The sequence below is a fragment of the Heterocephalus glaber genome, unplaced genomic scaffold, assembly GCF_053883595.1.
Source record: "Heterocephalus glaber isolate CG9 unplaced genomic scaffold, H.glaber_assembly_v1.0 deba00000470, whole genome shotgun sequence".
Classification (NCBI taxonomy): Eukaryota; Metazoa; Chordata; class Mammalia; order Rodentia; family Bathyergidae; genus Heterocephalus; species Heterocephalus glaber.
In genome coordinates this window covers 16,378,031-16,400,082 of record NW_028258145.1, presented here as the reverse complement: position 1 = coordinate 16,400,082, position 22,052 = coordinate 16,378,031, and the positions used below count along the sequence as shown (strand labels likewise).

The following is a 22,052-nucleotide window of genomic DNA, read 5'->3' as shown; positions in this document are numbered from 1 at the left end:
ATTGTAAGGAAGACAGAGACTCACAGCTACTCTGAGATGAGTAAAATGTTAGTTCCAATGGTAGACTCAACCCGTATCTGAGAAGTTACTGTTTGGAAATATGTTGGCCATGAAATGTTAGCCACTCTTTTCCATTTCTAAATCACAGTTACAGGGTTCTTAACTTTTTTAGCTGCAGTATGATTCTGTGGTGTTTTTTTTTTCTGTTCTCTGAAGTTTTTAGGCATTTGATTCATATAGCTATAATGTCCCACCAAGTCTGCATTTGTAGTGTTAAGTAAATGTCATTCATTCCTTTGCATCAGCTTTTATCCCCAAGAGACTGAAAAAAAAAAGGAAGCTAGAAAATGTCTTACTAAAGGAGGCTAGACAAGGAGGTATTTATTTACTTATTTTTAATAAATTTTATTTTATCCCATTTCCCCCCCTCAAGCCCAAGGGAAGATATTTATAAGCCTTTAAAATTGCTGTGAAAGAGCGGGGCATGCTGGCACACGCCTGTAATCCCACCTACTCAGGAGGCTGAGGCAAGAGGATTTCAAATTCGAGACTAGCCCGCTCAGTTTAGTGAGACCCTGTCTCAAAAGGGATGGGGATGTAGCTCACCAGGCCCTGGGTTCAATCCATAATCCTGGGGGAAAAAATTCTGTGAAAGGTTGTAGTTGAGTGTGCTATGAGACTTGGCAAGATGTATTTTCTTTGAGTATTACCAGAAAGAGACACCCACCCAGACTAGCAGAGTTAGGAGAGAGAGAAACAGATTAATGCTGTCGCTTAGGCTCCTGGGAGAAAACAGCCAACAGTGAAAGTGAAATCTTGTTTTCATTATTTTTGGAATGATATGGAAATTCTAAATATGGAGCTACCCATATGCCAAGTCTTTTCAGCATCCTTACAGAATAAATAATGCTAATGTTTTTGTTGTTTTTGTTGTATAATTGTGTCAGTGTGGGTTGGTTCTTAGTCACCTAAGTAAGTAGTATTGTTTTGGGGTCTGTTTGTGGAAGAGGCCCAAAAAGTCTCTTAGGAGAGAATGTGGCGACAGTGACCAGAGGAACATGACATCGGTTACCTTACTGAATGTCACTCTTTTTGGTCTCCAGTGTTTTCTTATGTAGGGTGTAGTTGCAGATCTCTTATGCTGGTGATTTGAAAGTGAAATTTGAGAAAATCAGCAGAGTTAATAAGTGAATGTTTAGTGAGCTTACTGGTTTGGTATAGTGGTGATATTTTTGTAATTAAAAGTCAAGTCTTCCCCTGGAATCACCATTATTCAGAATGTGGCACTGTGTTCCCCAATATCTCATCATCTAGTTGTTTGACTTACATATTTTTTGGTGCTTTTGTAGGCAGTCAGTTAAGATGTTAATGACGACTTAAAAGTTTTGTGCTTCTGTAAATTCAAACTGGTAGGTAAATTACAGAATTATTTCTGTAATTTCAAACTGCTATTGTGCTGGGTAGTCTTTGAATTTAGTTGTTATCAGGTTAAGATTGTAATTGTCTTTTCCTTATTCCTGCTTAGTGAATCAAATTCCTAGATATTCATTGTTATTTTACTAGCTAAGAAAACTTCAAAAAATTTTGAAGATCAGCTAATACATGCATGTAGTTATATCCCAAGATAGTTGACACTATAAAAAAAAACTCAGTATTATATGGGAGTGTCCAAGTAATTATTGTGTTTTAAATATAATTTTCTTATTCAAAATAGGATAGTGAATGTCTTACTTTCCTTTTGTTGCTGAGACAAAATACCTGACACCCAAAGTTAAAAGGGAAAAGGTTTATTTGGCTTACAGTTCATAGAGGTTTCAGTCCATAATCAGCTGGCTCCAAGGCAGGGTGGCAGAGGGCCAACAGTTCATAGCCACGGAAGACAGCAAAAGCAGGAGAGCTTAACTGCATCTCCCTGCCCCTTGTCTCTTATTCAGACTACTCAGGGCAAGTAGCACTCACACCCTTAATCTCTGTGCCCTCAGGCCTAGCAGTGTACCCTGAATCAATTACACACTTTAGATTTAGCCATCGAAATTGCCCCACCTCATTTGCGTGAGGCTTTGGGGAAACATCTGAACATATGCCATAACTTCATTCATTCATTAAATATACATTGAGTCGCTTATAATTAAATGTCTATTCTTGTTATTCAAAGTTATTAAAGTGGATAATTGAAAAAGGGATCTGGCCAACAAGTGAAATTGGATGTAATTAAAAAGATCTGAGAACAATGACAGCAAAATGAAGCTAGGACAAGACCTCAGTACAAATCTTGTGACCAGGAAAACCCAGATAAAGTTGGTCTGTTTTCTTTTCATTCAGATTACTTTGAGCAGAATGCTGCTGATGGTTTAAATACAGCATTTGCTTCTACTTTGGAGACCTTTTTTTTAAAAAAAAAGTGAGAATCCCAGTTTAGCTAATGTTCTGGCCAAAGTGTTGAAGTGAGTTGCCTCCATTGAAAGAAGACAGTACTATAAATACGAGGATTGAAGGAGAGAACTTTATTGCCAGTGAAAGATGTTTTACAGGCTCAGAAGCTATTGTGGATTAACACATTTTAAGCTGCCTGGAAGATGCTGGTGAGGTGAGAGGGCTGCTGGGAAATGTGTACCCAGGGTCTGATGATCAGTCAGGGTAAGTGTTATGGTGAGCATCAAAGAAGGCAACCTGATGAGAATTGATAAAGATGGGATATGAAGTGGAGATAACAGAGATTGATGAACTTATTAAAAGGCAACACAGAAAATGTCTTTGAATTCAAACTTGTGCTTCTCTGGCTGGTTAACAGTAACCAAGGAATTAGGGTTAAGAAATACAAGTGCAGGTTCACGGGTACAATCCTGGGGAGATGATGGGGTGTCCTAACAAACAAGAGTTTAGCCTCAAATGTGTTTAAATGTGTATGGGGTGGGCGTAGAAATGGGATGTATCATCCTTGGGTTAGAAAATGGTATTTTGCCAAGAAGGGAGAAGCTTAGAAATCTTTTTGCCTTGTGAGGTTTTGTTTTCAGGTATTCAGAAGTTAAACAAAGACAGTTGTTTCAGAATAGAATGAGAAGAAACATGACCTTAGGAAATATGAGCATCTGAAGTATGGAGTTCAGTGGTTGAGTGCTTCTCCAACATGTTCAAGGTCCTGAGTTTGATACCTATCCCCCTCTCCCCCAAAGAAAACTTGTCTCCATGAATTTGGATTTTTGTGATTTCCTCCCCGTCTTCCCAGTTGCTTTTTTTTTTTTTTTTTTTTTTTTTTTGGTCTTTTGAGACAGGGTTTCACTATGTAGTTTAGGCTGGTCTTGAACTCACTAGGTAGCCCAAGCTGGCCTCAAACTCAGGTGATCTCCTGCCTCAGCCTCCCGAGTGCTGGGATTACAGGCTTACCATGCTCAGCTCTCCCAGTTCCTTTTGTATGGTTATCTATTTCTTTTTGTAAACATTTCTTGGCGAGGAACTGGGAAGAATTAATACTTACTTTTTCTGATTATTTTGTAGCCTTATAGGAAACTTGGAAATTTGTAAAAATAAATTCAAGTAGTAAATTAAGAATTGCATTGTCTAAACAAATGTTTGTCCAAGCTTTAAATGAAACACAGGTATTTAACTTAAGCTCAAATTCATAATTTATAGCTTGAATTACTTTAAGGAAAAGTAGTAATTATTCAGACCATTCATAAGAAAAGGAAGCTAGAAAATTTTATTTATTCATTACCATAATTAGTTTTACCTCATGAAATATGTTCATTATGGAAAACATAGGCCAGCTCGACTACTTTAGAAATGGCTGCGCTCGGGGCTGCTGTTCAGCTGGTGTTTTTTGAGGCATTATCTTAGAGGTTCAGCCTCCCACACCCCCTTGGTGGTCTTATAGCCAAGCCCATACTTTACAAATCATAAATAATACTTGAAATTCAACTTTCTCAGGGTAATTATTCCTAAAAAGTTTGGTAGCTAAAAGTTTTTTCTGCATTTCGTATTTCTTTCTCCTTTTAACCCATATCTTGAACATTCTCCTATGGAAATAAGATGTTATTTTCTTTCTTTTTTATTTTTTGTGAAGTACTTAATGAGCTTTGCCCCCTTTTATTGGCTTTAATTTTTATTAAAATTTGTAGTTACTTTATTTAATTTCCTTGTTTGATGTTACAAACTCTTGCGCATATATATATATTTCATATCAGAAACAGAAAAAAATTATTGTCCCTCACATGTTAGCAGGAAAATATTCTGTTATGAGTTGAGGGCATAGGATAAACTTCCATAAGTAACCAGATTTAAACGCCTTTCTTGGAACCAAGAGTCCAGAAGGCACCTCACAGAGTAGAACGGTGCAGCACTGCTGTTGCTGGCAGTGAGGTGTTGCTGTCAGCAGGGTTTATCAGACAGAGCTGGTGTTGCAATTTGATTACACTTATTGTAGTGCCAGGCAAGGACCCTTGACTTAATTAAATTTAAATAAATATTTCTAAGATCCAGATTACTAATAATTTAATCACTTGACTTTGGGGTCAGAGAAGTGTAAGGGTTTGAGCATAAGACATGGATGTATCAGCAGGTGGAAAAGACATTTATATGCATGTGCAGCGTTTTTTGGGAAAGTTGGGATCCAGAAAAGGGGCAACTGTGTGAAGCCCAATCCCAGTCAGCTGCTTCATTATGGAGATCTTGAAACATTTCATTCCTATAGTTTGTGCAGTGGCTCAGAATTTACATTCATACCAGTTGATTCCAGTGGTCCTTGGTGAATCAGGCTAGCTGGGGAATATTTGTTCAACAAAGGGTCAAATTAAAATGTATGATACTGATAGCGCCTGTATTTGAATATTTTAGAGAAATAAAATAATGCTTCTTTATTGCAGAATTTGGTTTTGACAGTAGGTTGGGATATTTTTTTGCTTTGTTGCTCCCCTGACCTGTTAGTCTCAACTCAGGATGGGTTATTCTAACTATTTGTGCTGGCCTAAATCACTATACTTTGGATCATTCAGAATTGAATAATGTTCTTTCCCTTGCTAACACTATCCACAAATCCTTTTGACCAGGAGAGATGCTGTTTATGTAGTTTTACCTTCCTGCTAAGACTGAAAGCACCTCAAGTGGAAGCAACATTTTAAATCTCCGAGTGATTAGTACAAAATCTTTCAGCTAATGAAAGTTAAAAAACAAGTGATTCCCTGTCAGAATCATTGGTTCATTTTTATAAACAAGCCTGTTCATTTATTTAAAACGAACCCAGGGCCTTGTGCATGCTATGCAAGCACCGTATCACTGAGCAACACACCCAGCCCAACAGTTCCATTGATAGGAAAGAGCAGAGGGCCTGCCGTAGGCAGTCAAGTCCTGAATCTCCTGGCTGACATCTACTTCAGAGTGTGGTCCTGTCTGAATGCAGACGCATCATGTGATACATCTGTCATCACTGTTGATGTAAAGCCTTACTAAAGAGGTGCTTATCACCTGGAACCCTGTAGGTGGAGTTTAAACTTGCTTTCTTTACAGAGGCTTTGATGTAACCACAGCCTTCCACAAGATGGTAGGCCAAACCCTTTTTTGTTACTACGTTTCAAATAATTTTAGATGCACCTTGCTTGTATTCTTGATTATTATAAAATCTTCTTCCTTTTTTTAGATGGGCAGTATCAAATCGAGAAATGCTCATAGCGCAAAACAGCTCCTTGGAATTTAAACTACACCGACTCTATTTTATTAGCTTGTTAATGGGTGGAACTACAAACCAGCGAGAGGCATTGCAGTATGCTAAAAATTTCCAGCCATTTGCCCTAAATCATCAAAAAGGTGAGTCTAGAGTCTGATGTCATAATGCTTGGAAAAGACTACTGCCACCAATGAAGTTTATCTTAATTACATCTAACGTCCATATTTGCTAACAAAACTAAAACAACTGTGGATAACAATCACATCCAAAAGAGTTGTGACTGGTGTAAAACAATAATAAAACACTAAAGCCTCTGAAATGAAAAACTTGAAAGAGACATTGCAGATTTGGGGGTTCCCTGTTAAACTCAGAGGAGACTGAGAAAAGAATGATTGTACCATGCTAGGAATAAGAGTAGAACGCTTGCTGGGTGTGGCGGTGTAGCACTCGAGGCTGAGGCAGGAGGATTGCAGTGAGTTTGAGGCCAGCTTGGGCTACACAGTGATTTCAAGACCATCCTGAGCTACATAGTGAGACCCTGGCTCAAAAAAACGAAAAAAAAAGAGTAGAACTTAGGAATTTCAATATTTCCTTTTTTTTTTTTAGACAGGGTTTTGCTATGTAGTTCAGGCTGGCCTTGAACTCACTGTGTAGTCCCGGCTGGCTTCCACCTCAATGATTTCCTGTCTCAGCTTCCTAAGTGCTGGGATTACAGTATGCACCACCACACCCAAGTTGGAAGTTCAGTATTTTCAGTGCTTCCTACAGCTTCCATACTTTGTCTTTTTTTCCCCATACTTTGTCTTTAATTTAGGGTGAGGGAATTATTTTAGGCTGTGTCAATTAAGGGAGGGTGTTCTTGCCTTTCTCAGCCTGTTTCCTCATATAAACTCTTTCCGGTACAACTATCCACACGTCCAAATTGCTGGTGCCTTTTCATTTAGACATCCAGGTACTGATGGGAAGCCTTGTGTACCTGAGACAAGGTATTGAGAACTCGCCCTACGTGCACCTGCTTGACGCAAATCAGTGGGCTGACATCTGTGACATCTTCACTCGGGATGCCTGTGCCCTCCTGGGGCTCTCTGTGGAGTCTCCTCTCAGCGTCAGGTATGGAAATGATTGCTATCTGTTACTGAAATGTGACTGTCTTGGGAAGCTCCTCTTCGCTTGTCTTGGTGATGTCTTGGTTTGTCTGCCATGCGCAGTTGGTATTTTGAGAGATTGGCATTTGGTGGTGACATGGCTTTTGTGCGATGGTTGCCAAAGTGTGTGAGCCTCAGGTGTCCTGAGAGCCCTTCCCACGGTGCTGGTGTTGGCACAGATGGCACTGTGACAAGAGTGGGCTAAATGCTGGAGCCGTGGCCTGAGCTGGGGCAATGATACCGGCCTCCACACACATTCACTGTCTTCCTCACCACCACATATTTGAAGTCTTAAGAAATGCCAGTTGGACTTCACAGTGTTCTTGTGAAACACTATTAATTTTAGTAAATTCTGACCTTTGAGTACACATCTTTGTAGTACTCTATGAGAGGAAATTTGCTTTATGCTGTCATAAGGTGATGGCCTTGAGAAAAAGCACACCTGAATGTCATTGAGTTACATGAGCCAAACCAGTTACTCTCTTCTGGAATATGGTTTGTACTTGAGAGAATCACTAACAAACCAGTTATTCATGCTCAAGTTTTTGACATTTTTCTAAAGGAATGAAGTAAGCCTGATCAAAGAAAACAACTGACAATATCTTTCTGTGAGATTAAATTCAAGACTTTAAGCTAAAATTGAAATTTTTTTTTTTTTTGTACCAGGGATCGAACTTGGGACCTTGGGCTTGGGAGGCAGGCGGCGGAACCACTGAGCTAAATCCCTGGCCCTAAAATTGAAATTTTTGAAAGCTCGTACTTTTGACTGTGAGCTTGTTGCTTCCCTTTACATAAAGACTTTCTTGATGAGATTGGTGGTGATATCAACAAATTTTATTTTATGGATATTGTATTATGGAATGAAACATTTGGAAGCTCTTAATTCAGTATGGCTTTACAAAAGGATGCATGGATAGAGTTATTCAAAGTATAAGTCAGACCAATGGATTTTAATGTAGCAGGACACACAGAATTCAGTGGTAGGGTTTCAGTTTTCACTTTGCAGCTAACCTTTAGGACACTGCTAAAAGGATTAGTATGGTATTGAAAGAATACCTACAGGGCCAAGGATTTAGCTCAGTGGTTCTGCCACCTGCCTTGCAAACACAAGGTCCTGAGTTCGATCCCTGGTACCAAAAAAAATAAAGAATACCTACAGTTCTGTGGAAAAGCAGCTAAACTACTGTGTATCTGCATGATGATATATTTTTTTCTTCAGCCAAAAGAACCATATTACAACAGATCGAATGCAAAGGAGGCATCAAGAATCCAGCTGTCTTTATTAGGCTTAGAAACTTGTAAAAAATGTAAACAGTGCCACTCTTTTTACAAATGTATTTTCATTTTGAAAAAAAATTTTTAAATGTTATTTATGATGATGTGTTTTTAATTTTTAAGTGAATTAGTGCCTTTTCTGATACTGTTCATTTCTAATATGAAAACTCTTTGAGATCATTAATATTTAAGCATATATAAAGATCCTGAAATAAAATGTTTAGGAATCTGTTTTAAGAAAGTAACTTTTAACTTTTCTGTTCATTTAATCCCACAAGCATTCTGAATCCCTGGTGTGTGCCAGGCACTGTGTGGAGTGCAGGGCCGAGTGAGGTACAATCCACATTCCTCACAGTGTCCACCTTAGTGTGGGAGACACCTTCGAGCATGGGCTATAGTATAAGGTGTAGTGGTGTTACAGGTTCTCTGGGGAACAACAGTGAAATGGAGATGTCTATGTGGGAAGCCTACTGGGATCAGCTCCTGTAGGTGGAATGAAAGCAGAAGGATTGGGTAGAGAGAAAAATTGGGGTGTGATGCTTTTGCCCACCCCTGAAGAGCTGTGGCACTGTGATGGCCTGAAGTGGAGAGTCACTATGACTGATAGGGCTGCTCATCTGCTGGGGACAGTCCTGAAGAGGAACACGCCTGAGGGCTGGCTGGGAACACTTCCAGACCTGAGGAATGGGTGCTTTCCCCTGAAAAGGGATGAGCCAGGTCTTGGAAGAATTATGCAAGAAAAATGTTATTAATGACTGATGAGCAGAGCCCCATAATTTTGGTCATTATAAAATATGAAAACTTTTTTGTTATTAATGTCATGTTTTTATAAAATCCTTTAAAAGCTACTCAATTTTCTGTACTACTTTTGTTTGGTATGTAAACAAGCACCAGTTTGCAGGCCCCATTTTGAGTATTATTGCTCTAATAAATGTGTGCGTAGGAGCACATTTTGTTAAGAAAAATAGATTTAAGTATATGATCTATGTAGGTGTGTGGCATATAAAGGGAAGGAGAATAGGAAAAGGTGTTAGAATTTATGCATTACTGAGTGAAGAATTGTATGCAAGTGTATCTCTTTTCTTTTAGACTTGATGCTGAAACCATGATATTTGGAAGAGCAAATCCTCTGCTGCTTCACCCTTCCTGTGAACCCACACGTTCCCCTCCTCCTTCTCTTAGTGATGGATCCTTTCATCACTGGTTGCCAAGGCTGCTTCCTTTTCTGTTAGAACTGTTTGTTTTACCAATCATTCCACCAGAAAATGATAGTTTTAAAATGTTTTTAAAGATTTTTTTAAACTTCATTTCCATATTGGTGAGGTTTATTTAGTAATCTTAAGGGTTTTGTTTCTAAGGATTTTCTTTTTCAGTAGCTACATAAAATATACCAGCAGGTCTGCAGAAAAGGGAAGGGAAAAACATGTTATTTTTCCTGTGGTGGAAGTGGCCAGGTTTGCTTTTAGCAGAGCAGAAGTTTCTGTACCCTGTGTCCAGAGGCCAGAGTCACAGCACACGACGTCTGGGGACCAAGCGGCTGGACACCTGGCTGACACTGATGCTTCCTCTTCTCCTATCCCAGTTTCTCAGCAGGTTGTGTGGCTCTGCCAGCTTTAATTAACATCAAAGCTGTGATTGAACAGAGGCAGTGCACTGGAGTTTGGAACCAAAAAGATGAATTGCCCGTGAGTTCATTTTCTGTTGACTGTTTACTTTTCTAGCCATAAGAAAGAAACTATGTTTGAAGGGTTTTAAATACCACCCCCCACCCCCCCACCCCCGTTTTTTAAGAGTAGGAAAAATTTATTGGGAGAAAGAAAGCTGCCTAAGAGAGACAGAAGAGGGACTGGAAAGTAGGTTGTTTGCCCATCCTGCTTTTCAGAGATATAGCAAAGCCATGTGGTGAGCCGGGTACAAAGTGGGCTAAAACTATAAGACCCAATGGAAATTTACAAGGTAGGCATGAGGTGAGACAAAACCATGACCAACCAGTAAGATTACAAGTACAGTCACCCAGGTAACATTGATTAAATGGGGATCAAATGGGAAGACAATCACATACAAGGAATTTCCCATTTAGAATATCAATCACTGCTATCTATCTCTAGGGGAAGTAGTACTTCTTTTCCTTTTTATAATGCTAACAAGTGAATGTGCCTCAATTGTTCTCCATGTTGGCTCCTTGCTGTGTTGGCTCCTGGAGGGCTGATCCCATCTAACTGCACACAAGATATCTAATTAACTTACCTATCTGCAGTGTTGACCATTCTGGCCACTTCCAGCTGAAGAGGGCCATAGTTCTCATCAGCGGTTAGAATTACTCTACAGAGTCTACCTAAAGGCCCTTGATAGGTGCCAGGCATTATCATCTTGGTAGCCGCATAGCTTTGAGTCTGAAGGAGACAAAGCCAAGAAACAGTTAATACGTGGACCAAATTATAAGGTCAGCAGGCTTGCTATGAATATAGCCAACAAGGGTTTCCACTGGGAAGAACTAGTAATAGCCTCCAACAAAGAGGATAAGGAGAAGGTCCAGGGGACTCAGAATCCCAACATAGAAGTTTTATAGTTTAGCAGTTATAAGCTGTTTATAAGGTTGATCTGGTGGATCCCAGTAAAAGAAGTCTAGCACATTTGTTGTTGGTTCCATTTGTATGACTGCTTGGAGTTTGGTAGGCTCTAGGCAAGAATAAACAAAACTTTTAAGAAATTAGAAAAAAAAAATTAGAGCATGTATAATCTAAGCATAAGCACACTAGAATGGAAGGGCAGGTTGGGAAGAAAGTCACTTAGAAATTGAAACAGTGATAGTAACCTGCTGGCTCTTATAGATTCTACCATAGTTTTTTCCTAATGATCCATAACTGTGGTCAGCTCCTGGTATAGCTAGAAACTGCCAGAAGGGGTCAGCGATTGGAGCCCCTTTTTATATCTAGCTTTATTACTATGGCATATTTTATACCTTGTTTGGTTATTCTTTTCTCCTGGGTGTTTAAGACCACGTTAAAGTGAGACCTGTGTCAGTCAGTATGAACCTCTTGCTATCTATCAAGGTCAGTTAAGTCTCCTCAGGCCATTACTTTGGAACCATGCATAGAGCCTCTCAGCTCCTCTGTCAGTGTCAACCATCAGGATGGATCGTGACCTTGCTGACCATGTTGCTTTCAGTGAGAGCACAGGAGATTTTTCCCTCTTGGTGACCCTCCTTCGGCACACGGTACATTTGTCCTTTGGTGCCCAGCAGTCTCCTTGGTCAGAAGGTTGAGTGACTTACCAAAGATGTAGGATCCTGTAGAAGAGGTTCTGTCATGTCCTGGATTCTTTGTTGACCTTGAGGGGCCAGGGCCAAAATATTGGCTGTCCTCAAAACCTAGTTACCTTTCTAGTTTTGGTCTCCAAACTTTAGTTGTTGAACACCCAGAAGGGAAGATCAGTGACATAAGCATTTCAGTAGGAGCGGTGAGCTTAACTATTATAATAGTTAAAACGTCAAGCACTTTTGAAGTAACAATGCACAGTTAGAGGGCTGTTAATTTCTTATCAACCATTGTTGTTTTAGTAGTTGAATCCCTGCAGAATGTTAACAGACTACAGTTACATATTATAGAGAAACTTAAGATCAAGAGCTACACATAGTATTTTAGCATGACAATCATGGTGACATTTTTCTTTGTAACACTTACATGTCCATCTTGTAAGACCGAGGGCCTTACCAAATGCTCCGAGGAGCTGACTAGTGAAGCACACCCAGGAATCCCAGTGGTGTCTTCAGAATGTGAGACCAAGAGCCTTATCAAACGCTCCAAGGAGCTGACTAGTGAAGCACACCCAGGAATCCCAGTGGTGCCTTCAGAATGTAAGACCAAGAGCCTTACCAAACGCTCCAAGGAGCTGACTACAGCGAAGAACACCCGGGAAGGAACACACCGGACAAGTTGGAAAACAGACCTTTATTAGTCTGGCCAGACAGCACTCCCAAAGCAAAATAGCTTAGAGAGGCAACTGGCTCAGAATCCGAGGCTGTTTTTATAGGGGGTTGAGGGGGAAGTTAACATATTAAAGAAAAGGGGACAAAGGTTAGTGGTCGACTGTCACATATTGATGGTCAGCAGACATCTGCAGCTTGTTCTAACAATTGTGGTGCCTGGAATATCAGTTCCGGATAAACAAAGAGTTGAGTAGTTTACTCTGGGACTCTAGGTCTGTTACAGATCCCTATCTAGCGTCCCTAGACTAACAAGCATCTCCATCTATTAACTCACATTTTAATCACAGTGGGGCTGGAGAAAAAGGAACAAAGGTTGTGCAGTCCCACAATCTTAGTATGGAAACAATATCCTAGAAGACTTGTACACCCAGAGGGCATGAATATATATATCATGAAATTAAAATGCCCATCTTTTAACCAAGAAACACTGTTCAAGTCATTTGGCTGGGTTTTTTGTTTTTTGGTACTGGGGATCGAACTTGCGTCCTTGCACTTGCGCAGCAGGTGGCGAAACCACTGAGCTAAATCCCCAGCCAGTTTTTTTTTTTTAATGTATATGTTTGCATGAATTAAAAACAGAGATCCTCATCTCGAAGGAAATATAGAAGGGATATAGCTCAGTGATAGAGTGAATGCTCTATTATAAGGCCCTGGGTTCTATCCCCAGCACTGCACCCACCCCTCCCCACCCCCACTGCCCCAAATAAACTGAAAAGCCTAGTATATTTAGATGCACTAGAGGAATATTCTTGAATTTTTGACTGAAAGTAGCAATGAAAGCCAATGAAGAAAAACATCAGAAGTGGGGAAGGTCCGTGTATATTGTAGCATGCAGTGTGTTCTGGAAAACAGTTCACCGATATTCATAGTGTTGTTTTCTTATAAAAAGCAGTATGTCAGTTTAACTGGATTTAATTTTGTCTGAAGCATTGGCATTGATATAGTCATGCATTTGTGCTGGTACTTTTCTCATACCAATTAGAATAAGTACATAACTGTTAAAATAAAAGTCATCCCTATAGATCCACAGTCAGCTGTGACCTCCAGTGCTATGTGTCCACTGCTATGTGTCATGGCAAGTGCCACAGTTTTAAACATTAGCTCCAACCACCCCTCTAAGCAGTAGTTTTATGTCTAAAATGAGGGTCATCAGGCACACCATAGTTACTTCCATTGTGGCTGCCAGGGTGCAGTTAGGATGTGGAGTGCAAGGATGTGCAGATTGCAAAGTGTATGTGTGCTGTTTGTGGAGTAGTCATTCCTCATGATCCAAAGGCTGGCATATGTCTTTGGGTTTTTCTTCTTTTCGGCTACACCTGTTCACAGGTTTATCTGCAGTTACCGTGCCCTTTCAGCTGGCAAACCTATCAATTGTTGGCCCAGCTTCTCCTCGAAGATCTTTTTGTGGTTAAAGTCACAGGCGCCTTTCCAGTCCTGAGTGTGGTCAGGACACAAGCAGCACCCCGCTCCAGCAGCTAATTTGAACAAAGGAAAAGAACTCAAGCTCTCACAGGCTTTCTGAGCTGGGGCCTGGCATCTGGCAGTGCCCAGTTATGCTGTGTGCAGCTGTGGCGCTGACCACTAGAACAGAGCAGCCTGAAATACAGATTTACCAGAAGTCTGTATGTCAGCATTGTTCTGTTACATTTTTGTCTAGTTTCCTGAAAGAGCCTTGGTGATGGACTTTTATACCAATTGTCATTTTAGACTTAGAAGGAACACTGGCCTTTTTGGAGCCTCTGTCATGTGCCAGCTACACTGCTAGGTGATTTCATGGCTTCTTTATGACTTGTTTCCTTTGCAGAAAAAACAAACAATGGATACAAGTACCGTGGACTTTGATCTACAGATTGCAAAAGGCCCTATTGAAACTTGTTTTACTGCCTTATTTCAGGTGGTTTCTCTAGACCTTTACACTCACACATGGGAATCTCAGATCTGAAGCTCACACAGAAGTAAACCATGTTTAGGCTGCCTTTAAAGGAGTTACTTACCGCACTGATTTTATCACCTAGCTAAGTGTGCTGCAAAACTGTCTGGGGTTTGGAAGAGTTAATGACATCATCCAATAGCAGTACATGGGTAGCCATGTTCGTGGCAGCACAGTTCACAATAGCTAAGCTCTGGAAACAGCCTACCTGCTGTATTTCCAGCCCTGGAAAATAAGGTTAAGTGAAATAAATCAGACACAGTTAATATTCCATAATTTTTCTTATATGAGAATTATGGAATTAGGGTGGGTCAAAGGTAAGGGGGTCAAAAATAAGATATTGTCATGTACCAGTTCCCCAAAACAGACCTGTTACATTGTTCATTTATTTTTTTATTTTTTTGGTACCAGGGATCGAACTCAGGTCCTTGCGCTTGCGTAGCAGGCGGCGAAACCACTGAGCTAAATCCCCGGCCCTTATATTGTTCATTTAAAACAAGAACAAAATAGAGTTTCTGGTGGTTTTGTTCCTGAGTGGATCCTAAGGAATTTTCAAGAATATTTAGTCTGGGCATGTGTCTAGAGGTTTTCTAAAATATAACTAACCTTCTTATTTCATTTTTCTTTTTGAGCAGATTGAAGTTGACCTTGGTAAAAAGTGCTGGTATCATTCTATATTTGCCTGTCCCATCCTTCGTCAGCAAACAACAGATAACAACCCACCCATGAAATTGGTCTGTGGCCATATAATATCAAGGGATGCCCTGAATAAAATGTTCAATGGTAGCAAGTAAGTGTCAGTCTTTTTAAATGTTAGTGAGTGAATCTTTTGGAACTTGGTAGGAGAACAAGAAATAATGATAAATGGATGTGGATAGATTTCTTTTTTTTTTGGTACCGGGGATTGAATTCGGAACCTTGTGCATTTGAGGCAGGCAGTGGAACCACTGAGCTAAATCCCCAGCCTCTAGATTTCTTAACTGTTTTGCAAAGTGAATGGTATCTGATCTTTTGTCAACAAATCTGCTTAATTTGTTCATGGATTAGATCTCTAAGCTGATCTGTAGCTCTTAACTTTTGGGGTGAGTGATGAATCTCCTCCCTCTTTATTGATAGTGTACTATATATTGTTGTGTACTTAGCATTTTTTCCACTTACTAATTTGTCTTGGAGATATCTTTATATGCTGCAGAAAGAGGCCTCTTTTGTGGTTAAAACTGTAGAAATGAAAATGTATTTATTTATTTATTTTTGTTTTTCTGAGACAGGATCTCACCCAGTATTTCAGGCTGGCCTTGAAGTCACTGTGTTAGCCCCAGGCTGGCCCCTTGCTGTGATCCTCTTACCTCCACCTCCCAAGTGCTGGGGGTACAGGTGTCTGTCACCATGCCCTGCCTAAGCTCAACTTTTCAAATAACTGTTTGAGAAGCCTATTTTTATCTTGGGCAGCTGTTTGTGTCCTTCCCAGACTGTGCAACAGCCCTGGTTCTCTAGAAGCCAGATAGAGCATCGATCTTAGTTCAGACCCTACTGGTTTCTTATGCTACAAATGAGACACGTAGGGCATTCTTGGTGTGGCATCAGTACCTGGCATCTGATTTGCTGCCCTTGTGTGGATTGTACAACCCACATGTTTGAAATTCATTTAGAGACAGGGGCACTGTAAACTTTAGAGAAGAGAAATTGGATCAGAAGCAATTTTCAGAAAAGTTGTCTTTCTTCACAAAACAGTTTTCACTGATTTCCACAGGAGGAGAGTGTTATTTGTGAATCTTCAAAGCTTAGCAGTTATATTAAGGGAAGCATGGTTAATCCTTGAAGCAAAATGCCAACACATATGCTGTGCATGTATAATTGTTAAAGCTATTCTACGACTAAATGAAAATTGAATGCTCAGTTCAGATCCTGTTCCTTGATTCAGTCTTTTCTGCCTTGTTTTTAGATTAAAATGTCCATATTGTCCAATGGAACAAAGTCCAGGAGATGCCAAACAGATATTTTTCTGAAGAAATGAGTTTAATTTGTGATTTGTAAGTGAAACTGAATTGTGGGTACATTTCAGAAGAGAGCGTTGCATTGAATGCAGCTAACTGAGGACACCTGTGTTTGTATAAGCTGACGCTCCAGGAACTCTGCCAACACGCTAGTGTGCACACCGAGGGAAGTGCCCCAGATGAGTGTTACCACAGGGCTTTATTATACTCTTGGTCTTCATTTTTGATCAAGTAAATACACCAGCAGTTGTCATTCAGTGCAGGTTTTTGTACTTAATTATATGGTGTTTTTTTTTTTACTTAAGAGCAGAAACAGAAATTGACCTCTTCATGTGTTTTAATACTCCTGCTTTTACTTTTGTCATTTTCTTTGTAATTGTAAGCCTTGAGAGCATTTGTGCAAAGCTTTCTTTCCTGCTATTTACGCATAATTAACTGAAAAATTCTTCAGAGAAAGTTTGAACAAATTCAGTTGTGGCTTTAAAACTAATTTGCATTTCTTGTTTTGTTGAAGAAAGAAAGCTGTGATAAATCCAAATTTGCTTTTTGATATTTTTCTCTGCTCCAGCTCTCGCCGAGAAGTCAGCACACCTGCATTTGAACTCTGCTTGTGGGCCCAGCAGGCTGTTTAAAATTCTGTAATGAATTTAGCAGGCTGTTGTGAGAAGTCTTCTGCCAGAATTGAGCGGAAGGGGTATTACTGGTTTCTTTGCTTTTATTACCAAGAGGTGCTTGTTTTAAGTGTGTTCAATAAAATGAAATTCTGAAGTTAGAAGTGTTCTTAAGTTGATATATGCTCTCTTGGTCTTGGTGGCCCTATCCTTTGAAATCTGCCTTCAGGACCTGGCTGTCTGTCATGTGTATATCTTCGCAGACACAGTGTTGTGCATGTGTATATATAGATCTGTGCACCAGCATCAAACATTGTGTATCTGGAAGGGAAAAAGCATGTTCCAGTCCTAAAATGCAGTTACCATACCCATCACTTTAAGTCCTTAAAGTTAGAAGCTAGCAACTTTTCTGTAGTGGAAAATATGTTTATTGCTGTTTTTGTATTTGATTAGTATACTTACTGTTCAATGCCTCTCTTCTGCAAAGCTTATCTTATTGACTGTGAATCTGTGTATTGCTCAGATGGATACAGATAATGATCTTTTTTTGGTGAGGTGTCTTCATTTAATGCACTGTCCAGAAAGAGCCATGTGAAAGAGTCTTTCTCTGGAACTACATGGAAAAGACTTCTGTGGACATAATTCTGACTTGAACCTGTGAAGACCCATGAAGTTACTTCATTGTGAGAAAAATGTTATGTGGAAATCACCAAATACTTTACAACTTTGTTTCATCTGACATGGAGTATCAGTTCATCTGACATGAATATCAATATAGGAATACTTTCATGCAAAAATGAAAGAAGAAAACAGAAGCCTAAGTGTGGCACTTCCCATTTTAAGCCACAGACGACTTAGTTTAAAGGGAAGGGATAGGCAACAGATTTGGTGCTAAGTTAATTGCAAATTGATGACATTCACAGCCGCCACCCCAGATGGTTTGTCCTAAAATGTTTACCTGGGAGAACTGGGGATTATTTGGAAAGGAAAAGGATATTGCAGAAAAGCCTTGTGTGAGTACTGCACGGTCATGTTCATGTGGATGGCTACCGGGTGCTGTGTAGGTTTGCCAGGAATCTCAACTGGCCCAGCCCAGAGTGCTGGCTTTGTCCAAACTCGTTCTGGCCCCACAGTGACTTCTTCACTGTTGGACCCATCTGTAAAGTTCCCCTCTACCAAAGCAGTGAAGGAAGAGACTAAGACAAGCTCCTGGACTGCAAAAGAGAAGGGAGAGGATACCAGGCAGCACTCTCTTGGGAGTATAAACTGGTTTTCTATAGATACTTTCCCCTTTGAACTAAATTCCAGAGTGTCTTTTTTTAATCTCTTTCTCCCTAGGCCAAGTTTAGCTTTTTTCACATCTTATTCTCATCTTTCCACTTCAAACATCTATCCATCCAGTAGGCTTCATGTAAGATTTGGACAATACAGATGTGCTCTAGAGGCAATTGGTAAATATTTTTGGCAGCAAGACCCTTCACACAGTTGGCTCAGGCCACTTTTCAGGACAAAGGTCAGAGCTCTATTTTCTCTCTCTCCCGGTATTGGGAATCCTCTTGACAGTTTTCTGTGCAGCTCATGAAACTTTACAAAGAACATGCTTTAGTAGCATTTGACTTTACAGCTTCCCTTGTCCACTACACTGGGCAGGAAGAGGGCTTAAAAACAGAAACTCTTGGCCCGATAATTTACCGTGAAAATTGTGTCTTGTACTCTTCTTCAAGTGCATGGACACTTAAAATATATCCGAGACTAGATGTGTAGGAGAGGTGGATACAGAGAGGCCAGACCTTAACCAAAGATGCTGAAGTACAACATTCTGTCCTTCCTACTCTAGAAAGCCTTCACAGATGGAGTCATAACCACGTCATCGCTGATGCCATCTGTGTCAGTAGTGTGGGAGATGCTTTATGTCTCTTTCTGCCTCCACTTGAAAAAGGAAATCATAAAGACAAGGTTTTTACAGTCAAGACTATATTATGTCCACTGGAAAGAATTTTAGAATGGTTTCTTAAGTCTCTTTGGGAGTCATTTCAGTTTACCAGTTGTAGACAAAGGCCATGGGGCTATTCTCGACCCATAAAACCTTACAAGTAAATCTTTAGATACTTACTTAGCCAGAACATCTGTATTTTCAAGTACACTCTTTACAGTGGCTAAGATTCTCTTCTTGAGCTTTTTTTCTCCTTTGCATAATCATCACAGATGCCATTTCTGTTTTATTGACAATTATATGAGACTTCTAATACAGAAATGAACGGGTAACGGTGCCTCTTTATTTTAAAAATTTTAAGAAAAGAGCCACCTCATATTCATGGAGTGTGTATTTTGTGAGTGAGTGAGCTTTTAATTAAAAATAAGGAAGTAAATCTTGTTTTAATTTTTCTGTAATGGCTGATATATACAGAGACACTAAAACCCACACCAAGTCACGTGGGGATGAGGATCCTTGTTTTTGTTTTTGTTTTTTCTCTCCAGGTCGTCCCATAGGTCATACAGTTCAAGTTCAGTATTCTTTATGCTGTAAGTTATTTCCACCTCAGTGGTGTTGGCCTTTGGGACTGTGGATATAACAAGAACTAAGAACTCTTGATTTATCCGCACAAGACAAGCTGCTGGTGGACTATGTTACCCCTCTGGTTTTCCAGCTCAACCTCTGATAAAGTGGACTGACAGCCATGTTGGTCAGTCTTTAGTCAGCAGACTCAGGTTATCTTCAGGTAAGGTTTGGTTAGTTTCATCACTAGGATGTGTCAGGTGAAGACCCAAACCAAATCCCTGTCATCATTTAACTCTACTTACGTTATCTCTGGTAACACTAGAATGCTTCGGTCTTGAGGGGATGTTAACAAGGAACATGCGGAAGGCTTGGTGTTTCGTGAGCCTGTCCAGCTGTCTCATGTGGTACAATAGTGTTTACCGTGAGCAGGTACAAGCTTCATGAACTTTTCTTACTGAGCTATAATTGAATAGATACCAAAAAATATAATGACATGTATTTTAGTAGGAGACGAGGCAATTAGATTTAGGGTGAATTTTCTGCTGTTGATTTTACTTCAAGACATAGTGAGTAAACGTAAGTTTTGTTTTTAAGTTATTTTTTGAACTATGGTGGGCATGTGCTTCATTAATTTCCAAAGAGACAGAAGCAGCTGCAATTGGCTTACAGCACATGCTCTGTTTCATGTTATGGACCGACACCTTTTTTTAGCAGTCACTTAACGTTCTCCAGCTCGGCAGATGTGGGGTTGACTAGAATCTAGTGCCTGATCTTTCTTTTGGGAAGGGGTGGGAGTGAATGTTTTGAGAATGGGAGGGAAGCTGGAGAAGAAAACAGGAGTGTGAGTGAGTGTGCATGTGTTGGAAATTCACCATCACCCACCTGTGTCTAGCAAAGGGCAGGTGTTCTATGTATTTTTCTCATGACCGCAGTGTGCATGTATTTTTTTTCCTCCCTCGTGTTTTCTAAACTTACACTAAAAAGATTCATCAAATCATCTTCTTCAGATGGCTCAGGATTGTATTTCTTTTGCTTTCCCTGTGCTCTTGGGTTCTATAGTATTTCTATAATTATGTAAGAAGAATAGTGTTGCACTGTAATCTATCATATAGAGCTATATGTATGGAAAATTTTGATCAGTTTTTTAAGAGATGTATCCTGTTTGCAAAGGCACAATAAAGTTGCATCTTATAGACTATAGGCAATAAAGCTAACAATAAACCTTATTTAACACAAACCATAGTCTACTCTCTGTTCATTTGATTTTGGACAAAGTGTAGCATATCCAGTAGTTTCAGGGATTTCATTTTTAACTTAAACAATTCTGATATATTTAATTTATAAGTTTCGGACTGATATAATAAGAGTTTTGGAAAACTAAATGCTTTGTTAATGTGTGTATTCCTATGTAAAACACATGGCTTCTCCTGTGTATATTTTTAAAAATTAAATGTACCTTTAAAAAGTATTTTGTGGAACCAGTCTGTGTAAACGTCCCAGGTGACAGGTATCGGGGAGGAGTAGGGAGGTGCCAGCTGTGAGAAAGCCGGTCACTGTCTGCATGTGCTAAGGGTCTGCATGAATGGGAAGAATTTAAGAAAGCGTCTCTGCCACCATTTCACCACATGCTGTGCCATCAGCACTGTGAGAAGAGCTGGTGGCTGGGACCATCTTTAGTTTCCAGCTAGGGGTCTAGGCTCATCCAGGAACTCTGGCCTGTGCTCTAATCACACTGGTAGGAAGTGTACATCTGGCAGCAGAGGCCTGTCTGGGACAGCCAGCCTTCCAGGCTGCTGGTGGGAGGCCCACCATGCACAGCAGTCCTGCGAGGGACAAAACTTAATTGTCCCTCTCAGTAGTGAGCAAAGGAGGTGGAGCCATAGAAATTTATTTGTGCTTGTTTTGTGCATTTTCTTCAGAAAGAGACTTGGTCATGTTTGAGATTATAGACCCTTCCTGCCCATGGGACCCTTTGTGGGTCCCACCGTGGTGGTCGAATTTAGAGCTGGTGGCCAGGTGTTACAGAAGAGGCTAACATCTCCCTGTCCCTCCCAGGGACAGGTATTGTTAAGACGTGCATGGAAGGGCACCCTCCCACGCATTGGGGTGCTGAGATCCCTGTGTTTAGGTAATAACATCCATCAGGAAATGGTCACCGTTTCCCCTTTGTGGGGGAGAATAGACACGAGGAGACTCAGACACATGTTGCTGCATTCGCTGTAATCAATATGACATTGATTAGGAAAACTTTGGTACATTTTTTTCGGTATATTTTTGCCATGTCCCAGCAACTATCTGAGGCAATTAAATCGTTATGAACTCAAGTGTTCCTTCCTTTGAGGTAGGGACTAGTATTCTCCCCATTTTATGGTTGGGGAAACTGAGTCACAAATGAAGTCATTTGCAGCAAACAATACCAGAGCCAGGAAGCTGGTGTCACAGCCTCTGTGTGGTGGCCTTGAGTTCTGGGGGAAAAGCACTGGCGAAGCTGGCTGGGGGGTGGGGTGCAGGTTAAGTGCTGCCTCTCTGATATCATCATAGAACCATGCAGAGAGGACTTGCACGCTGACCTGGTGGCAGCATGAGGTGCAGGAGCTGGTAGAAAAGGGAAACTCACAGGGCAGAGTGTCTGGGGATTTCCAAGGATAGGGTGGGCTTTCTTACCGTCAGAGCAGTTTGCTAAATGAACCACATTGAGCCTTGCAGTTGATACCAAGATTGTGGCTGAATGAAAGTCATTCATTACTTCCTGTTTAAGATCCTAATAAATGCACTGTGTCTTCCACACAGCTTTGTAGAATCAGCACTTCAGACTAGCAGTTAACAAAATGTTGAGCCTGAGGCTGGCAGCTTGGAACTGCTGGGTTCTCATACATGTGTAGAACAGGTGATCCCTCTGGTCATCTGAGATCCTGAATTCATGGCCCAGCCTTTAGCACACTTTCGGCTGCAT

General features: G+C 40.4%; 1 protein-coding gene across 1 annotated transcript in view; it reads left to right on the top strand.

The window, feature by feature from the left end:
- Rmnd5a (required for meiotic nuclear division 5 homolog A) overlaps nt 1–20,567 on the top strand; it is a 52,330-nt gene extending 31,763 nt beyond the window's left edge. Inside the window, exons 5-9 of the mRNA XM_004844570.4 lie at nt 5,630–5,796; nt 6,601–6,766; nt 9,659–9,761; nt 14,630–14,784; nt 15,937–20,567. Of these exons, the coding sequence (XP_004844627.1) occupies nt 5,630–5,796; nt 6,601–6,766; nt 9,659–9,761; nt 14,630–14,784; nt 15,937–16,000 (655 nt within the window). The 3' untranslated portion in view covers nt 16,001–20,567. The remainder of the gene's footprint in view (nt 1–5,629; nt 5,797–6,600; nt 6,767–9,658; nt 9,762–14,629; nt 14,785–15,936) is intronic.
- The last annotated feature ends 1,485 nt before the right edge of the window (nt 20,568–22,052 follow it).